Source organism: Pseudorasbora parva, chromosome 21 (assembly GCF_024679245.1).
Source record: "Pseudorasbora parva isolate DD20220531a chromosome 21, ASM2467924v1, whole genome shotgun sequence".
NCBI lineage: Eukaryota > Metazoa > Chordata > Actinopteri > Cypriniformes > Gobionidae > Pseudorasbora > Pseudorasbora parva.
In genome coordinates, this window is record NC_090192.1 from 38,503,789 (window position 1) to 38,522,496 (window position 18,708).

The following is an 18,708-nucleotide window of genomic DNA, read 5'->3' on the forward strand; positions in this document are numbered from 1 at the left end:
AAGTTTGAGGCCACCCGTGACAATGTTTTCTACATTACTGCACATTTTTTCATTACAAATGACCCTAAAAAGTGTGAAAATGAACATGTAGTCTCTTTTGCATTAATGTTCTGCATGATTTTAGAGCATCTTAAGCTTCAGCAAGAAAAATTGACTGTCACATGATCAATTTACATGCATCACCTAAAAAAAAAAAAATCTTTCATATTTCTTTCATATTTGTCATTTAGTCTGGATATGTGTTTAGGAGGTACTGGATTATGAAGTTTAGATTGAAAGTGTAATTTATTTGATCAAAGCTGGATTTTCAGCATCATTACTCCAGTTTTCAGTGTCACATGATCCTTCACAAATCATTCTAATAATATAATTTTTTATTATATACAGTAAATATAATTTAAAAAATAATAATAATTAAAATTATATATATATATTAGATTGGGGATATATATATATATATTTTTTTTTTCCTCCAGTTGCAGATAATATCCATCTCTGAGCAGACAGGTTTGATCCTTGATTTGATTTGGAGGGATGACCTTGTCCAGAAAGGTCCCAAAACGTCCCCTGGAGTTAATGAAGTGACCGTACCTATAGTGTGTCCTGGGGTGGAAAGAGATGTCCCATCTGGCGAAGGGTGAAACGGCTGCTGAACCTTGGTCCGAATGATCCTGCACAGTAAATACAGTACATTTACTCACATGGAACTCCTGAGCCAATGCAGTGCGTGTGTGTGTGTGTGTGTCTGATAATCTCAGATTTACTTTATATATCTCAGAGCAGGGGGATCTGACAGAACGGATCACTGCAGACGTTCAGATCCGGCGAGCAGAAGCAGACTCGCTGAGATACGGCCAGAAGCTCTCCGAGCTCTTTTGCCTTGAGTGATCTCGCAAACAAAGCATGAAATCACGACAATTCACCTCGATAATCGTCCTCACGGCGCTCTGTGCGTGTGTGTGTGTGTGTTTGGGTCCCGAGGAGAGCCTCGGGCTCGGTTCTAGTGTGGATGAGGTTCTATTGATCTAGACTCTGCGATAAAAAGTTCGGAATTAGCCACACGGGTGCCGGGATGCAAATGGAAAGCTATAAATTATATGTGACAGGAAAGCAATAGTTGCTCAGTGCGGTGTACAAGCTTACGCCAGCGTTTGATTCTGGTAATCTGAACGGCACTTTGGGAAAAGGGCCCGCTGTCATGCTCATTTGTAAACTTTAGATCTATTCATCACCAATGGCACTGCTTCTGTTTCAGCAGACATACTGTATGCAAACAAATGCATCACGCCGCATGCAAAAACCATGCTTTTCCTCTGACATATTTTTCATTTCATGCCCCATGAAGATTATTGATTGTAAAAATATTTAGAATCTACATTGTGACCGCGGATCCCATTCAAAGAGCACATATATTTCCATTAAAACGAGCGCGCTGCTAATATTGATATCTGCTGAAATAAACATCAGCTTTAGGGACGTGTCCTCGGGGCTTTGAAATAGAGAGCGAGAGAGAAAGGAAGTGACAACATATCGATATGATATTTCATTTCTCTCCTTAAAACCATTGTTTGACCCCCTTCTATGGCCCGGGGAGAATAAATCTGCAGACTTTATCCACAATCTATGTTTCTGTTATTGAATAAGACATTTGGAAGAGTGAATTAATGTCTGGGTTGTGTCTGAAAATCCTCTTAAGAAATATTAAAAATGCTTTACATGCGAATCGATAATATCGAGTGGCGTCGAGGAGGTTTTTATAAGTCGGGCGGTTTCGGTGCTGTCACTTGTTGGCTGGAGAGACGCTTTACTACAACAGGAACTCAGTAACACTTAATAATGTATGTTAAAGAAGTTTGAGCATCCTCTTGCTGTCAACAGACCCGGGTTCGGTTTGCACACGCCGCTTTATTCTTTCATGCAACATTTTGCTTTAATAAATAAACAAGCGCAAAAGGTCACGGGTGAAAGCGATTCTCTTCTTGCACACCAACAAACTCTTTCTTGGCGAGTTGCAAGCTTTTGAAGAACTGACTCTGATCCCAAATCCCAAATGATTTGATCTTCTTTCAGCAGACTGCGTTTGGATCCAGACAGTATCAACGTACACTGTTAAATAAAAACACAAAGTTCCTAATAGGACTCACATTTGATCGCATTCATATTTTAATTCTCCTCATAAACAAAGAGCCGCTTCCTGTTTGAAAACCTCCAGACTGAATTCAATTAGATTTTAGAGACGTTTAAGGGCCTCGGTAATTACATTAACGCACATTTCGCATTTATCTCACAAGTTCATGTCAAAAGACATTCAAATGGCCCTTTTTAGGTGACCACGAGGCATGAAATGAATTTTTTCTAGCCTTCTCTCGTCTGTTGTGTGAGGCGCTCTATTCTTTGCCATCGACTCATTAAAATGTAATGCAGAGTCTGGTTTTATGGAAGAGTGAATCTTAACCAAAGTTCAGCGCCTCACTGCTTCTTTTTACCGGTTTGATTTTCCACACAGGTCTAACATACCACCCTAAAACGCCAATTTAAGGATGTAAATAGGATCATATTGCTTTATGGATTATGCAAACTGCAGATTTCCCATATTGTAGCCAAGGTGGACATTATCGATCAACATTACAGTTGGAAAAACAACTGATAAAAATAAAACTGAGTTATTTTCACTCATAGCAGTATTAAAAATGCACTCATACAACATGTGCTTGACTATTAATTATGCAAATACAAATAAGCATGATCATACATCCTCTAGTCCATTTTTTTAGTAGGCTAGCTTATCTGGGTTTGATAAATAATGAAAGGTTATTTCCAAATGACTGTCTTCTTCTTTGAAAATTAGAAGGGGCCGATAAATAACAGCATGGACTCTAATCGAGCAGCTCTGCGTCTCTTTTACCAGGTCTGATCATCGCTCATTGATCGGTTTCCATTCGGTCTGATGAGATTTGAGAGCTTCAGTCTGTCATTGTTGAGGAGCAGAGGGTTAAATTACATCCAGAAGACCACCGGCAAAGACTGACCAAACCTCTGCACTAACACACAACAGACAGCCTAATGTTAACCAAAACTACTGTGAAACACAGAGGATGTTTATTTGAAAATTAGCCTACTTCACTCAAAAATAAATACATAAACAAAAAAACAAACAAAAAAATCCTGGGTTGTTTCAAACCATGTTTGGGTCAAATATTTGATTGTTCAAACATGGTTTGAAACAACCCAGCATTTGTAGAGTGTTGAAAGCAACAAGAAAATTTAGTTAAACATTGTCGTAATAATTTTCATATATTTTTTTCTCAATGAATGGGTAGCCTATAAAAGAAAAAAAAAGCTGCTAGAATAAAGTTTTGTACTGTTATGGTTTTCATTTTTACCCCACACTCTAAAAAAATGCTGTTTCACCCAATATTTGGGTCAATTATTCAAACCGATGTTAAACCTTTAAACATTTAAACCTTTTGTCCACCCACACAAATAAACAACATGGACAAACCCAACCATTAGTTTAAAATGTTAACGGTTGATTTACTTTTTTAAATTAAACGTTTAAACCCAACGGTTTTTTATTCTTCAGTTGAACCCAAACAAATAAAAATTATGAACGAATCCAACCGTTGGTTTAAAATTTTTACTGTTGGTTTACATTTTTAAATTAAAATTTTAAACAACGTTTGGTTTTGTCCATGGTTGATCCCATACAAATACACATTATGGACGAATCCAACCACTGGCTTACATTTTTAAATAAAAATGCAAAACGGTTGGGTTTGTCCATATTTGACTCAAACACGGATTGGAACAACCCAGCATTTTTAAGAGTTCAAGTTGAGAGGTGTTAAATGTTAAATTAATTAGTTTTTCATGTAGGTTACAAATGTCTGCGGTTTATTTGTCGTTTAAAACAACGAGTTAGTCAAGGTGCTCTAAACAAACGCTCGTGATGTCGCGTTCACCTGGTAACCATAGCAACCGCTCCAGCGCTTATCGTGACAGAACGAAATTGCTTATTATTTTATTGCAGATTTAAACAACAAAAGACTACGACATTAAAATGTTGTGAGGAGAGGCCAAATGGCCGGCCCTCAGAATACTCGAGCCACTGGTTATATTGTCGGTTGTTCTGACCTGTTTATGGAGGAGACGCTCGGGACGGTGTCATTATCACAGATCCCCTCGGCCAGCAGCCTGTCCCGGATCTCCCAGGCGAACATGGTGGGATTCTGTCTTTTATAGTCCGCTATTTTATCCACCACCTTCGGCGTGGCGACTTTGGGTTTGGATCCTCCGATGACTCCGGGCTTTATGCTGCCAGTCTCGTAATATCTGCAGAAAGTAAGTTAAATCTGAGTCTCATAACCTGACCAAACCGAATGACAATAAACAACAGATGCGTGCTAACAAAGCCATGAAAATGTTTTATCTAAGCTACTTAACACGGCCCGTAGCGGTACTAGTAGGAAATTATCATATGATTAGAATACTAATTTCAAATTTTGCGCAGCAGGACATTAAGCATCCCATCTGTTTTAGTTACTCACTTATTAATCTCATATAAAATAAATAAATAAATAAAAAGCTTGCAACGAATTTTACTTAGCTATTTTGTCTGACATTTCGATTTATTATATTTAATAAAATGGACAAAATGGACAAGCGATGGCTGAACAAACTCATTTGGCATTTATACTTTTGGTTTTGACCTTGTTGAAATAGCCAACTAACAAATTCATTTTAATAATTAATTTGATCATTTCAAAGCATTCAGATAACTTTTCCAGCAGGGGCACAATTCTGATTCTGACTAAAAGCAAATGATTTGGTATTTTTTCTATAAGATAACTAATAATAACATCTCATAATGCTGAGTTTTCAAAGCTCACTGGCTTGTGTTTATGTCAGATTGGGGTGTAATAACCGGGGGAAATGCATAATAATTCTCAATTCTCAAAAAACGAATTATAATTCCCTTACCTTGACGACATTGCGTGCGTCTTGTTCTCAATCTAACACTATTGCAGCATTTTGCTCATGCTTTCTCGGTGTTTTATGAGCTCGTTTTAATTAAAAGATATGAATATTTTAATTTCATTAAACAGTATAATTTAGTGACGGTTAAAAACTAGACCGTGCGTAAATCTGCCGTCCTCACTGTCGTCTCACCTGCCCAGGATCTTGCTGACGCAGCCGTGACTGACCCTCAGCTGTCTCGAGATGTCACAGGGTCTGACCCCTTGATGCGCGAGCTCCACGATTCTCTGGCGCACGACGTCAGGTAAAGGCCTTCCGTTGACGAACACCCCGCCCAGCTGGTTCACTCCCCCGTGCCCTATACCGGAGACAACAGCAACAAGCACCCAAAACATAACATTACATACAGGCCGTCGGTGACGCGCGTCAGAAGTCCGTCACATTCATCCAATTAACAAGCGCCGCGTTCTAGAAGGCCACGCGCGAGTTATAAACCAGCATAAAGGTTAACTGCAATCAAACGCAGTTTGTGATAATGGATTCCTGTCTCTATTAGACGCAAACCCGTAGAAAATAATTCTGCATTATTTTCTCAGCGAACACAAGCACAAACGTATATTATAATCTAAAACATATTTTATAAATATTTATTATGTAGGCCTATAAATAATAACATATATTTGTACTGTGCCTAAATCCACTGTATGTACGCCCACATTTGTAAACAAATGTATCTTAATTTTATATTTGTCTTAGTGATGTACATTAATCTCCTATTCTGGCTGCATGTTCTTGAAACAACACTGGGGTTTGATACTAGTAGGTGAGTGATTAAATTACACGAGCATTTATTGTTTTCATCCCCTAGATGTGAATTATTAAACAGCTTGGTTTGATCAAATTACATATTATTGTTTTTCAAAAATAATTTCTAATGAAATTAAAGGGGCATTCAGCATGTATATTTTTGTATATAAATAATTAATATGTTCTACAATTGAATTGTTATAATATTCTCGCATTTTTTAAAATTTATTTTGCATTCATTTATTTTTCTAAATAATAACCATACACACAGTCATATATTTTCCCCGTCACACACAGGCACACTTATTTTAATTATTAACCGAGTTATGTTTCTGTTTTATATGTGGAGCCTAATAGGCTAATTTATTTTATATTTTGGCTTTTTTTTTCTTGCATTCATTTTTTCTTTCTAAATAATAATCATATACAGTTATATGCACATGTAATTTTCTCATAACATTTATTTAGATTATTAACCGAGTTATTTATTCTTTGTTTTATACTGTTGTATTTATTATCTTATTTCTCCTGAAATGCAAAATAAAAAGAGTGCAATTTTGAAGCCGAATAATTTCTTATATATTTTGGCTTTTTTCTAAAAATAAAGAAATAAATCTTGCATTAATTTTCTTTGTAATAATAACATCTAGCTAGGCCAGTGAAATGCACATTTTAATTTTCTCATCACATTTATTTTGATGATTAACATCGCTTCTTTATTGTTTTATACAATTGTATGCACTAATCTAACATTTCTCCTGAAATGCAAAACAAGTCGAGTGCAATTTTGGAGCCTAATAATTTCTTATACATTGTGGCTTTTTTTTCTTCTAAAAAACAAAATAAAGAAATAAATATTGCATTCATTTTCTTTGTAATCTAGCTAGACCAGTGATATGCAGATTTTAATTTTCTCATCACGTTTATTTTGATTATTAACAGAGTTTCTTTATTGTTTTATGCAATTGTATGTACTAATCTAACATTTCTCCTGAAATGCAATATAAGAAGAGTGTATTTTTATTTATTGTTTAAATCCAGGAGCCTAATCATTTGTTCCTCCAGTGCGGATCTTAACTGTGTGACATGTGAACGCATTATTCTCCAGATGAACTCCAGTGTAACTCACGGTGCATGGCGGAGAAGGGGTCTGCCTTACAGTGAATATCCATCGGATAACCGAGAAAAGACAGATAATCAACTGAAGTCGCCGTCTCGTCTTTCTTACACGGAGAGCAAGTGAAAGAAACGAAGATGTAACGCGAATCCAGCCGAGGAGCGGGGAACTTCGGAAAGTTGCAAATGGACGCAGGATTTGTCAGGTGTCAGGCATGACCGTGTGTTCTAGGTCAGAACAAAGTGCTCTCAAAGCAAGATATGTTTAAATGTTTTCAGCGTGCATGCTTTCCCCAGAACTCATTTCCCAGCGTTCGTCCCATCCATCCGCGTGTTATATCTCTTATATCCCGGAGGTCTCGGTCAGCAGGTGCTGTGTGTCGGCTCTGCGCATGGATGACAGACAGCAGAACCATCGGAGACTGCGGGTTTCCTGTGCCCACCTTTCCCTCAATAACAACACGATGCGTTTGCATGCGCACACGGCCCGGGACTGAAGGACTTGGGTCGCTTGTGTTGGTTTGTAAAAGCTCCAGCCCCCTCCTTTACGCGGACCCTTTCGCCACTATGGGAGAGTGTATCAGACAAAGGCAGTAGATTCCAGCACTTTGTGATTCGCTCAGATGAAGCTCCATCCGCCTGTCACTCCAAAAGGGGAGGGAGAAACTCGGCGCCTCCGACTGAATGAGAGTTTAGAGGAAATTGAGCGAGGATGAGAGCAAATCATTTGCTTTTCTTTGTGATAATAGTTTGAGACCTATGGAGCGAATGTTATCAATGAATTATATCAATAACGAGGTTGGTATGGTGACCACACAGAGATAATTACATGCGTAAAAGGAACTCACCTTCAGCCCTTAAACATCCCATAGTAGCCTAAAAGCTCAGGGAATATAAGGGCACATATAGGCCTGAGCATCTTGCTGGGAAAGCGCAGCTCTGATGTCATTAATGGAGAGGTCGATGGAGTGATTATGGTTTGATTTAAACACCATCTTGTTTTGATTTGCTGCTCGTGTCTGCGGTGAGCAGCTTCGGATCGGGTCAGAGGAACTGAGACTGACCATAGGTGGCGCTATATCGTCTCCAAACCCTCCCGAGACAGCAAAAAAAAAAAAAAAAAAAAAAAAAAAAAAATATATATATATATATATAGCTCTGGAAAAAAACATTGTTTTCTCAAAGTTAAGTGGTACCTATATATATATATATATATATATATATATATATATATATATATATATATATATATATATATATATATATATATATATATATATATATATAGCATACAAACTGTAACTTTGCATGATATGTAAGTGTGTGTGTGTGTGTACGCTGTAAAAAAGAATCAACGAAACCTTATTTTTGAGTTCATTGAAAGTATAAATTGAGTTAATACAACGAAGGTTTAATCAACAGAAACTCAAAACATTGCCGTCTGAAACACATTACGTAATAAGTTAATGATAAATAAGTTGATTTGACAAAAGAAGAAAGTTGTGATAAATCATGAAACTGTATCTTTGCAGTTTTTATATTATTCTCCTCTTTTTTGATTGCAGACAGCTCTGTATTCATTCAGAATTTTGCAATCTGTTTTTTTTTTTCATGAAAATATTATTGTAATATCTCTACAGCAATAACATGTCCTTTAATAAACGCACATGTATGCAGATGTGATCATATTAAGATCATAATATATATTTTGGCCACAGATACATCTGGACCGAGAAAGCAAAAAGAAAGTAAAAGGTTTTTTTTTGTCTTCCTTTTTCCCCCTCGTTTGTTTAGTAATTTGGTCGTTGCAATTCATATGGGAGCGCTTTTTTATCTGCAATACATTTTCTTTATGAGTGATATAATCAACTAAATTGCAGATGTTTTGGTGTCATTCTTCAATAAATAAAAAATAATGCAATATTTATTACACAAATAAATGCAAGATTTGAAAGGCTTAAGCAGAAATGTATCGGAAAATATAATTTTATTTAAAATATTAATGCACACAAAATGACCTCATTCAATATTTAGCAATATGACCTTTTTTCGATGCATTTTATGTTTACTATTAATAAACGAAGCATGCCGGTGAACGGCCTGAGAACGCGTCCGGAGTGGAAGTGTTGTGGACGGATCTCTGAGGGGCAGGTCGGCTGTAGTCTGCCTCCTAGTTAGGTTAGAGGATGATTTTTCTTTCTCCTGGTGTTTTTGGAGGAGCTTCTGGTACAATATGTAGCACTGCGGGCTCTAATTTCACCCTCCGCTGCACACCTTCCCCAAAGCTAGGGCTTTTTCTCCGAGAGACCCCCTCCCAGCCTTCCCCTGCCCTGTGCTCTCTGCGCTTTTTTGCTTTTTGCTTTTTTGTAGACTTCTAAAATTAAGTGTTAGTGTTTTTGTCACCCTTGGAGAGATTTCACACTGAATTTGAGCAGACATTGTAAATCATATAGCGGCGTTATGTATTTGAGTCCGTCAGGGTTTTAGAGGCAAACAAATGTTCTTGATACAAGCATTCAAACAGCCATCATTAAGAGATCTGTTCCAGATTAACACAAATCAAAAAGAGATAGAGCAAGTAAGCCTATTTGACATTTTAATATCACTCATTTATCATTAACTTTATCTGAAATATCTGATAATCCCACCTTAAAAGTTTAAAATGCAAAGAAGAAAAAAAATCAAACATATTGGGTCTTGATTTCATTAGGGCCTCGCGAGCTGACAGTGAGTAATCCATCTTCTCTCCGGCGCTGTTCGGAACACAAACAGAACCGAACCACACACACACACACACACACACACACGCTCGCGCGCGCGCTCGCTCGCTCGCATCCCGGAGAGAATCTCTCCGTTCCGGCTCTCCTCCGTTCTCCCGCGTCGTTCTGTGAGCATTGAGGAAGCGCGTTCTGCCAGAGGTGAAGATGTTTCCTCCTTCTCTCAGCTTCCCGTTCTCATGGTAACGTCACTGATCGATCAGTGCGCGAGCACTTCATTACGGAGCGTCAGAAGTGAGTCCGACACGCCTGAAGCTCGGTTCAGCCTCAGATAGAGTTATGCATGCCATCTTAATATTTTTAATGGCGAACAGTACTATTCGTTCATTCTGTGTTGTCGTTTAAAGTTCACGACGTTATGCCATAACCGTCCGTATACCAAAAATAATTATTAAAATATTATAGCATGTCTTACGATATTTTCGAGCTTTATTCCTTTTGTAATGCGTGATAAAAATTCGTTAATTTACTTATTTTATTAATGCATGTCATGGGCACATGAACACATTTATGGCTAAACAAAGACCGTTTTACACTTTTAAGTGCATTATTATCTTTTAACAAATGAAACCCCTCAATCGCTAAATGTTTGGCACAAAGACACAGCCCATAATAAAAGCCATAAGCTCAGAGAGGAAAGTGTAGAATGGATTTGGCCCCTGAGCGCGTGTTGCGAGGGGACAGATGGAGGCTTCACGCGAGAGATTGATTCTGCGCGCGCTTTTAATTTCGACATAATTAATTAGATCATTACAACAGTTTTCCATTGATCTTGCCATTTAGGCCCAAAATTAAAAGGTGAATCGGTTAGCTATTAGATATATGTTGTCTATTAAAAAAGGCATATTAGTAAGCAAATGGAAGCACGCACGAGCACACACACAATGGGCATGCGATGCATTTGTAGACCTAAAGCAGAGCTATGCATATTTACCAGAGCATAATGCGAATTATGGCATTTATTCATTAATTCCATAAATTATAAAAATGTAAAATTTTGCGGAATTTGCAATCTTGCAACTTTGTAAAGGAATAATGAAATGTAAATGTGTGAAAATGTAATTAAATAATAATAATAATTATTAAGCTTACTCCTGATCATTAAAAAAATTGATCTCGTTGCAACACTTTATGAAGAAAAAATGTACTCTATTAAATAAATGTAATATATAGCCTACACATGTCCATCTTCCTTCAGGGCTGGTGTAATCAGTGTTTTTGTCTGTGTTCCGCGTGCGTCGACGCACATTCACAGGCTATTGAGAGTTACTGCCTCCCATCAAAAGCGTCCAAAATTACGCCGCGAAATGAAAGTTCAATATTTAACTTTACTACTGTTCAGCCCACGTTTTAGATCATAAACCTGATTTCGCAGAAATATGACTTTTAGAGCCCAGTCGTAAAACGCAAAACGCTGAAAATATAAATTAGGAAAAGAAATGAGAAAATCTTCACACATGAAACAACAGCGGGGTGACGATTTCTGTCTCTCTGGCCCTCCTTCTCTCTCTCTCTCTCTCTCTCTCTCTCTCTCTCTCTCTCTCTCTCTCTCTCTCTCTCTCTCTCTCTCTCTCTCTCTCTCTCTCTCTTTATGTCTTTAATACTCCAAATCAAAGTAGCCTACATAAAACCTGCTCAAACTATTCTATGAATACATAATGCAATAAAATATAATATAACTCTATGCATGTGCTTATTTTCTAATTTTGTGACATGTTAGCCATAGGTAGAAGAACTTTAAAAACTTTCAAATAATAATAATAATATTTCCAGCTGATGTTTTAGCTCATCCTGAAGTGTCCCACAGGCTGATAATCAGGTTAATCTGTCTGATTTGAAGCACACGAGGGAGGTGAAATCCAGCACATGAGAGTCAGCCCTTCATACAATATGCAGATTTAGAAAGAATTCCTAAATGTGCCCTGAAGTCTTTAAATATAAATAGTGTTGGGGTTATTCCTGGGTTTTTCATTGCTGCCATGTCGAGGGAAAATGGAAAATTAGAAGTCCTTAAACCGTTCACGCTTTACTGGTCAAATTTGTCTCTCATCTGAACTAAAAAACCATCTAGATCTATTCTTTGCACATCTCAAATCAGACATTAGATTAATCTGCTCTGTTTTATAGTCACTAGCTAATGATCTCAAGTTTGAGGATGGACAGAGCAGTTTTCCCAGTACATGCCCTAAAGCAGGTCCATTGTGACTGTGTGTGTGTGTGTGTGTGTGTGTGTGTGTGTGTGTGTGTCACACAGCTGCGTTGCTCTGAAGCGACAAAAAACAGCTTTTTTGCACCCTGGTGCAATATGGGAACCAGCCCGTCTGTCCAAGTCGGCCCTTGGGCATAATCTCTCATCCCTGCGGCCCGTGGCATCAGACGCGCTCTCTTCTAGAGCCTGTAGTTATGCTAATACTCTCATCATTTATCCCGACACACACATTCCACTGTTGTGTGAATCATTTGTAGTTCATTCTTTGAAAGGGGAATGTGGAAGAGTGTCCTCCACCCCTAACTGAGAGATTAGGCTTTGACAGGTAAATAAATACATCTGCTTTTCACTGAGAATTAATAATTGGGCTCATCTTTCTCGCTGTTTCTCAATCTGTCTACACAGATCAGCCATAACATTATGACCACCTTCCGAATATTGTGTTGGTCCCCCTTTTGCTGCCTAAACAGCCCTGATGGCAGTTCTGATGCTCACGTGCCACTGTTGGTGCTTTCAGCGGTGGACAGGGGTCAGCATGGGCACCCTGACTCCATACACAACAAACTGAGCTGCTCTGTGTATTCTGACACCTTTCTATCAGAACCAGCATTAACTTCTGGAGCAGTTTGAGCTCCAGTAGCTCGTCTGTTTGATCGGTCCACACGGGCCAGCCTTCGCTCCCCACGTGCATCAATGAGCCTTGGCCGCCCATGACCCTGTGGCCGGTTCTCCACTGTTCCTTCCTTGGAGCACTTTTGATAGATACTGACCACTGCAGACCGGGAACAGCCCACAAGAGCTGCAGTTTTGGAGATGCTCTGACCCAGTCGTCTAGCCATCACAATCTGGCCCTTGTCAAACTTGCTCAAATCCTTACGCTTGCCCATTTTTCCTGCTTCTAACAGATCAACTCTGAGGACAAAATGTTCACTTGCTGCCTAATATATCCCACCCACTAACAGGAGCCGTGATGAAGAGATCATCAGTGTTAATTTTTTTACATTTATATGTGTTAGCAATTGTCTCGTTTGTGTCTATTTTTATTTCTTCTTTTGAAAGAAGTCTCTTCTGCTCACAGAGGCTTTATTTATTTGATCAAAAATACAGTAAAAAAACAGTAATATTGTGAAATATTACTACAATTTAAAAGATCTGTCTTCTATTTAAAAAAAATAGTAAAGTGTAATTTATTCCTGTGATCAAAGCTGTATTTTCAGCATCATTACTCCAGTCTTCAGTGTCACATGATCCTTCACAAATCATTCTGATACGAGGATTTGACTATTTTATGAGTGTGGCAAGGGGGGCGTGGTTCAGCGAGGTCTGCAGCGGGAGAGAGAGCCGCGGGACGAGCGGTAAGTGAGTGGGTTGGACGCAGATTAATAACACCTGTCTCTTGTTCTAGTAATGAGCGCGGAGAGGGTATAAAACCTCGGCGGAACCAGAGACCAGGGAGAGAGAGAGATCGGACGGTTGTTGCGAAACCCCAGAGACTGAGTTGCCGGAAGCCGGAAGTGCCGACCCGGAAGTGATCGAATGTCTATGAGAATTCACACAGCAGTGTGTTGTTGAAGTTATACTAAGTTTTGACTATAATTAAAGAAGCATCAACCGTCCAGCCGACCCCCGTGTCCTCTTCCTTCCTTCTATTATCGAACTTTGTTACACTGGTGCCGAAACCCGGGAAGGAAGTAGGACCGCGCCGCCGCCATGACAACACCGACGCCCTCCGCCTCGCCGTTTGCGGACATCATCACCGCTCTCGCGGCCCTCCATCAGGAACAACATCAGTCCATGCTGGACATGCGGGCAGACCAGGAGCGCCGCTTCGAGGCCATTGTCCGCGGCCAGCAAGAGGACCGCGAGAGGTTCCGGAGCTGGTTCGACCGGGAGGTTCGCACCGAAGCCGCCGGGCTCGCCAGCACACCGGTCCACGTGCCCCTACACAAGATGGGGCCACAGGACGATCCCGAGGCTTTCATAGACCTCTTTCAGAAGGCCGCGGAGGCCTGCGGGTGGCCCCGGGCACAGTGGCCGGTGCATCTCATACCTCTGCTGACCGGAGAAGCCCAGGCGGCCGCCCAACAACTGCCGGTGGCGAACCTCCTGGAGTATGAAGACCTGAAGAGGGCCATCATCCAGCGGGTCGGCCGGACCCCCGAGCAGCATCGTCAGCGGTTCCGCTCGCTGGAGTGGGGTGAGGCCGACCGACCCTTCGCGGTGGCCCAACAGCTCCGGGACGCGTGCCGCAAATGGCTATTGGCCGGTGGAAGCGACGTGGACCATATCGTCGATCTGGTGGTGCTGGAGCAGCTCATCGCTCGGCTCCCCAGGAAAACTGCCGATTGGGTCCAGTGCCACCGGCCCACGTCGCTGGAGACGGCCATCCACTTGGCGGAGGACCACCTGGTGGCGTGCCCGGGGGTCGGCGAACCCCTTCTAACCTCTCGCTCTCTCTCTCCCCCCTCTGTATCTCCCTCTCGCCCTATCCCTCTCCCTAGGTCCCGTCCTCCAGGCCCTGGACCATCCGGGAATTCGCGGGCTCCGCCCAGGGGGGCGGAGCTCCTGGGGGTGGGGGGTGACAATGGCTCTGGTTCCACACCCTCCCCGCGCTCATTCTCCAACCCACTCCCCGCCGCAGGTGCACCGGGTAGGCCTGGGCTGGCCTGCTGGAGGTGCGGTGATCCGGATCATTTTGTGGACCGATGTCCGAGGATGGACGTCGGGACAATGATCCGGATCCCGGACGTCCAGCGGACCACCCCCGATCAAGCAGGAGAGTACCAAATTCCTGTAAGTATCAAGGGGGGTACATATCAGGCCTTGGTGGATTCAGGATGCAACCAAACCTCGATCCATCAAAGCCTGATGCAGCCTGGGGCATTGGATACAAGCCGCATGGTTAAGGTGAGGTGTGTGCACGGGGATGTGGTGGAATATCCGGTTGTCCCAGTCACGATACAGTTTCGGGGTCAAAAGCATAGTGTAGAGGTGGCGGTTAGTCCACACCTCCGGCATCCGCTAATTCTGGGGACGGATTGGCCCGCCTTTACGGCTTTATTGGGATCGTTGTGTGCGGATGCCGCTTGGGAGAAAAAGGCAAGGAAGGGGGCGGTGCGAGTACAGCTTGGGGAGACTGAACCGGGACCCTCGGCGACAACTCCAGAGGAACCGAGCGGGATTGAGAGACTAATTCTCTCGGACCGCGATGACTTTCCTCTGGAGCAGTCCCAGGATGAAACCCTTAAGAACGCTTTTCAGCAGGTCCGATCGATCGACGGACAGTCTCTCCAACCTGCCTTGCCGGTCTCCTATCCTTATTTTGCCATAATAAAGGATCGGTTGTATCGAGTGACCCAAGACACTCAAACAAAAGTAGATACAACCCAATTGTTAGTGCCAAAGAGCCGCCGGGAAATGCTTTTCCAGGCGGCTCACTCTAACCCGATGGCGGGCCACCTGGGACAGGCGGCCACGCTGAATCGTTTAATGACCCGATTTTTTTGGCCAGGCATTCATGACAACGTGCGCAGGTGGTGCGCGTCTTGTCCTGAATGTCAGTTGGTGAACCCACTGGCCGCCCCAAAAGCGCCATTGCGCCCCCTTCCATTAATGCAGGTCCCCTTCGAGAGAATTGCGATGGACCTCATCGGGCCATTAGAGCGATCCGCACGCGGACATCGTTTTGCGCTAGTTATCGTGGACTACGCCACACGATATCCGGAAGCAGTGGCTCTCCGCAACATCTCTGCGAAGAGTGTTGCGGACGCACTGTTTCGTTTAATCTCCCGAGTGGGGATTCCGAAAGAAATCCTCACTGATCAAGGCACGGCGTTTATGTCACGCACGTTAAGCGAATTGTACGGATTATTGGGCATTAAATCCATTCGAACAAGCGTCTATCACCCACAAACAGACGGCTTGGTCGAACGATTTAATCGCACTCTTAAATCCATGATCCGTAAATTCGTACAGGAAGACGCCAAAAATTGGGATCGGTGGTTAGAACCCCTCTTATTTGCTGTGCGGGAGGTCCCGCAAGCCTCCACGGGGTTTTCCCCCTTCGAGCTTCTCTACGGACGACAGCCACGGGGGGTGCTGGACGTCCTACGAGAAACTTGGGAGGAGGGGCCTTCTTTGGCCAAGAACGAAATTCAGTATGTGCTGGACTTGCGAACAAAACTCCACACTTTGGGGCGGCTATCGAGGGAGAATTTGTTGCAAGCCCAGGACCGCCAGAGCCGGTCATATAACAGGGGTACAAAACTACGCAAATTTACACCGGGAGAGAAAGTGCTCGTTCTACTCCCTACGTCGAGCTCAAAATTAATGTCAAAGTGGCAGGGGCCGTTTGAGGTCGCACGACAGGTAGGAGAGCTCGATTATGAAGTGATACGATCCGATAGGAACGGGGCACGTCAAATATACCACCTCAACCTGCTAAAAAAATGGAATGAGGTGGAATCAGTGTTGTTGGCAACGGTGATCGGGGGAGAGGATGATCTCGGGCCAGAGGCGAGCATTAAAGCGCAATCAGTCGCGCTGGCCCCTGGGGGAGATCACCTCTCACCGTTACAACTCACTGATTTATCAAAATTACAGGCGGAGTTCGCGGACGTGTTCTCGCCCCTACCGGGACGTACCGACTTGATTCAGCACCATATCGAGACCGAGCCGGGCGTGGTAGTTCGCAGCCGGCCGTATCGCTTGCCTGAACACAAGAAAAAGGTAGTTCAGGAAGAATTAGGCGCAATGCTCGACATGGGAGTAATCGAGGAGTCCAACAGTGACTGGGCGAGCCCGATAGTTTTGGTTCCCAAGACAGACGGCTCGGTCAGGTTCTGTGTGGACTACCGCAAGGTGAACGCTGTGTCGAAATTCGACGCGTATCCAATGCCGCGGGTTGACGAGTTGCTTGATCGGTTGGGCACGGCTCGATTTTATTCGACGCTGGACTTAACAAAGGGCTATTGGCAGATCCCCTTGTCTCCATTGTCCAAAGAAAAGACAGCTTTCACCACGCCGTTTGGATTGCACCAATTTGTCACGCTTCCTTTCGGGTTGTTCGGGGCACCCGCTACCTTTCAGCGCCTCATGGACAGGATTTTGCGTCCCCATGCCGCATATGCTGCTGCCTATCTAGATGATATCGTGATTTACAGTCACGATTGGCAGCGGCATATGCAGCATGTCAGGGCGGTCTTGAGGTCGCTGAGGGGAGCGGGGCTCACGGCTAACCCAAAGAAGTGTGCGATTGGGCGGGTGGAAGTAAGGTATCTGGGCTTCCACTTGGGTCATGGACAGGTGCGTCCCCAAATTGATAAGACCGCAGCAATTGCAACCTGTCCGAGACCCAAGACCAAAAAGGAGGTTAGGCAGTTCTTGGGGCTGGCGGGATATTATAGACGGTTCATACCAAATTATTCGGACCTCACCAGCCCTTTGACTGACCTTACTAAAAAGGGGCTACCAGATACGGTCCAGTGGACGGAGCCGTGTCAACAGGCTTTTACCCGCGTAAAGGCGGCTCTATGTGGCGGGCCGCTCTTACACTCCCCTGACTTTTCTCTCCCTTTCTTGTTGCAGACTGACGCGTCGGACAGGGGGCTGGGCGCAGTCCTGGCCCAGGAGGTGGAGGGGGGAGAGCGGCCGGTGCTGTACATTAGCCGTAAGCTCTCCAAGAGGGAAGCTAAGTACAGCACCATAGAGAAGGAGTGTCTGGCCATCAGGTGGGCCGTTCTCACCCTCCGCTACTACCTCCTGGGGCGGGAGTTCACCCTCTGTTCGGACCACGCTCCTCTCCAGTGGCTCCACCGCATGAAGGATACCAACGCGCGGATCACCCGTTGGTATCTAGCTCTTCAGCCGTTTAAGTTCAAGGTGGTCCACAGGCCGGGTGCTCAGATGGCTGTGGCCGATTTCCTCTCCAGAAATGGGGGGGGGGGGGCTGCAGGCCGGACGGCTCCCCGGCCTGAGTCGGGCGGTGGGGGTATGTGGCAAGGGGGGCGTGGTTCAGCGAGGTCTGCAGCGGGAGAGAGAGCCGCGGGACGAGCGGTAAGTGAGTGGGTTGGACGCAGATTAATAACACCTGTCTCTTGTTCTAGTAATGAGCGCGGAGAGGGTATAAAACCTCGGCGGAACCAGAGACCAGGGAGAGAGAGAGATCGGACGGTTGTTGCGAAACCCCAGAGACTGAGTTGCCGGAAGCCGGAAGTGCCGACCCGGAAGTGATCGAATGTCTATGAGAATTCACACAGCAGTGTGTTGTTGAAGTTATACTAAGTTTTGACTATAATTAAAGAAGCATCAACCGTCCAGCCGACCCCCGTGTCCTCTTCCTTCCTTCTATTATCGAACTTTGTTACAATGAGTAAACATTTTGACTTAAAATTCATTCACTTAACTCGTTACAGAATTTGGCTTAGAGGTTTCCTAAAAGGCAGCATCATTTGTTTCCTCAATTTCGAAATAGTCTTCATGCCAGGAGTGAGCATGACATGTACTATCTTAAAATCCTGCCTACATAGACAGCTCACTAGATTTTAAAACAGAGCCTGGCTGTCTCCACTGCACTGACGTCAGTGTTTAAATTGAATCTAGTTTATTTTGCAATACTTACTTGAAGTCATCATAAAATAGAAGTTGTGATAGTCTTTTATTCCCTGTTGTGACATATATCGGAGGGAACTGCTTCTGGAACAAGACCAATTTAGGGCGGGGCTTGAGGGGATGTGATTAGATGATTGTGATTTGCTATTGGTGGATCTCATGTGAGTGACAGGTTGCCCCGCCCTCATCATCAAAGAAGAGATCTCACTGCAA

General features: G+C 43.2%; 1 protein-coding gene across 2 annotated transcripts in view; it reads right to left on the bottom strand.

Annotated features, from left to right (window-relative positions):
• Positions 1-7,469, bottom strand: part of pax2b (paired box 2b) — a 48,940-nt gene extending 41,471 nt beyond the window's left edge. For both annotated transcript variants that reach the window (XM_067429637.1, XM_067429638.1), the window contains exons 1-4: positions 6,914-7,469; positions 5,170-5,335; positions 4,135-4,332; positions 592-671 (exon numbers count right to left, since the gene is read on the bottom strand). In XM_067429637.1, coding sequence (XP_067285738.1) covers positions 592-671; positions 4,135-4,332; positions 5,170-5,335; positions 6,914-6,956 — 487 coding nt within the window. In that variant the 5' untranslated portion in view covers positions 6,957-7,469. The remainder of the gene's footprint in view (positions 1-591; positions 672-4,134; positions 4,333-5,169; positions 5,336-6,913) is intronic.
• Between the last annotated feature and the right edge of the window lie 11,239 nt (positions 7,470-18,708).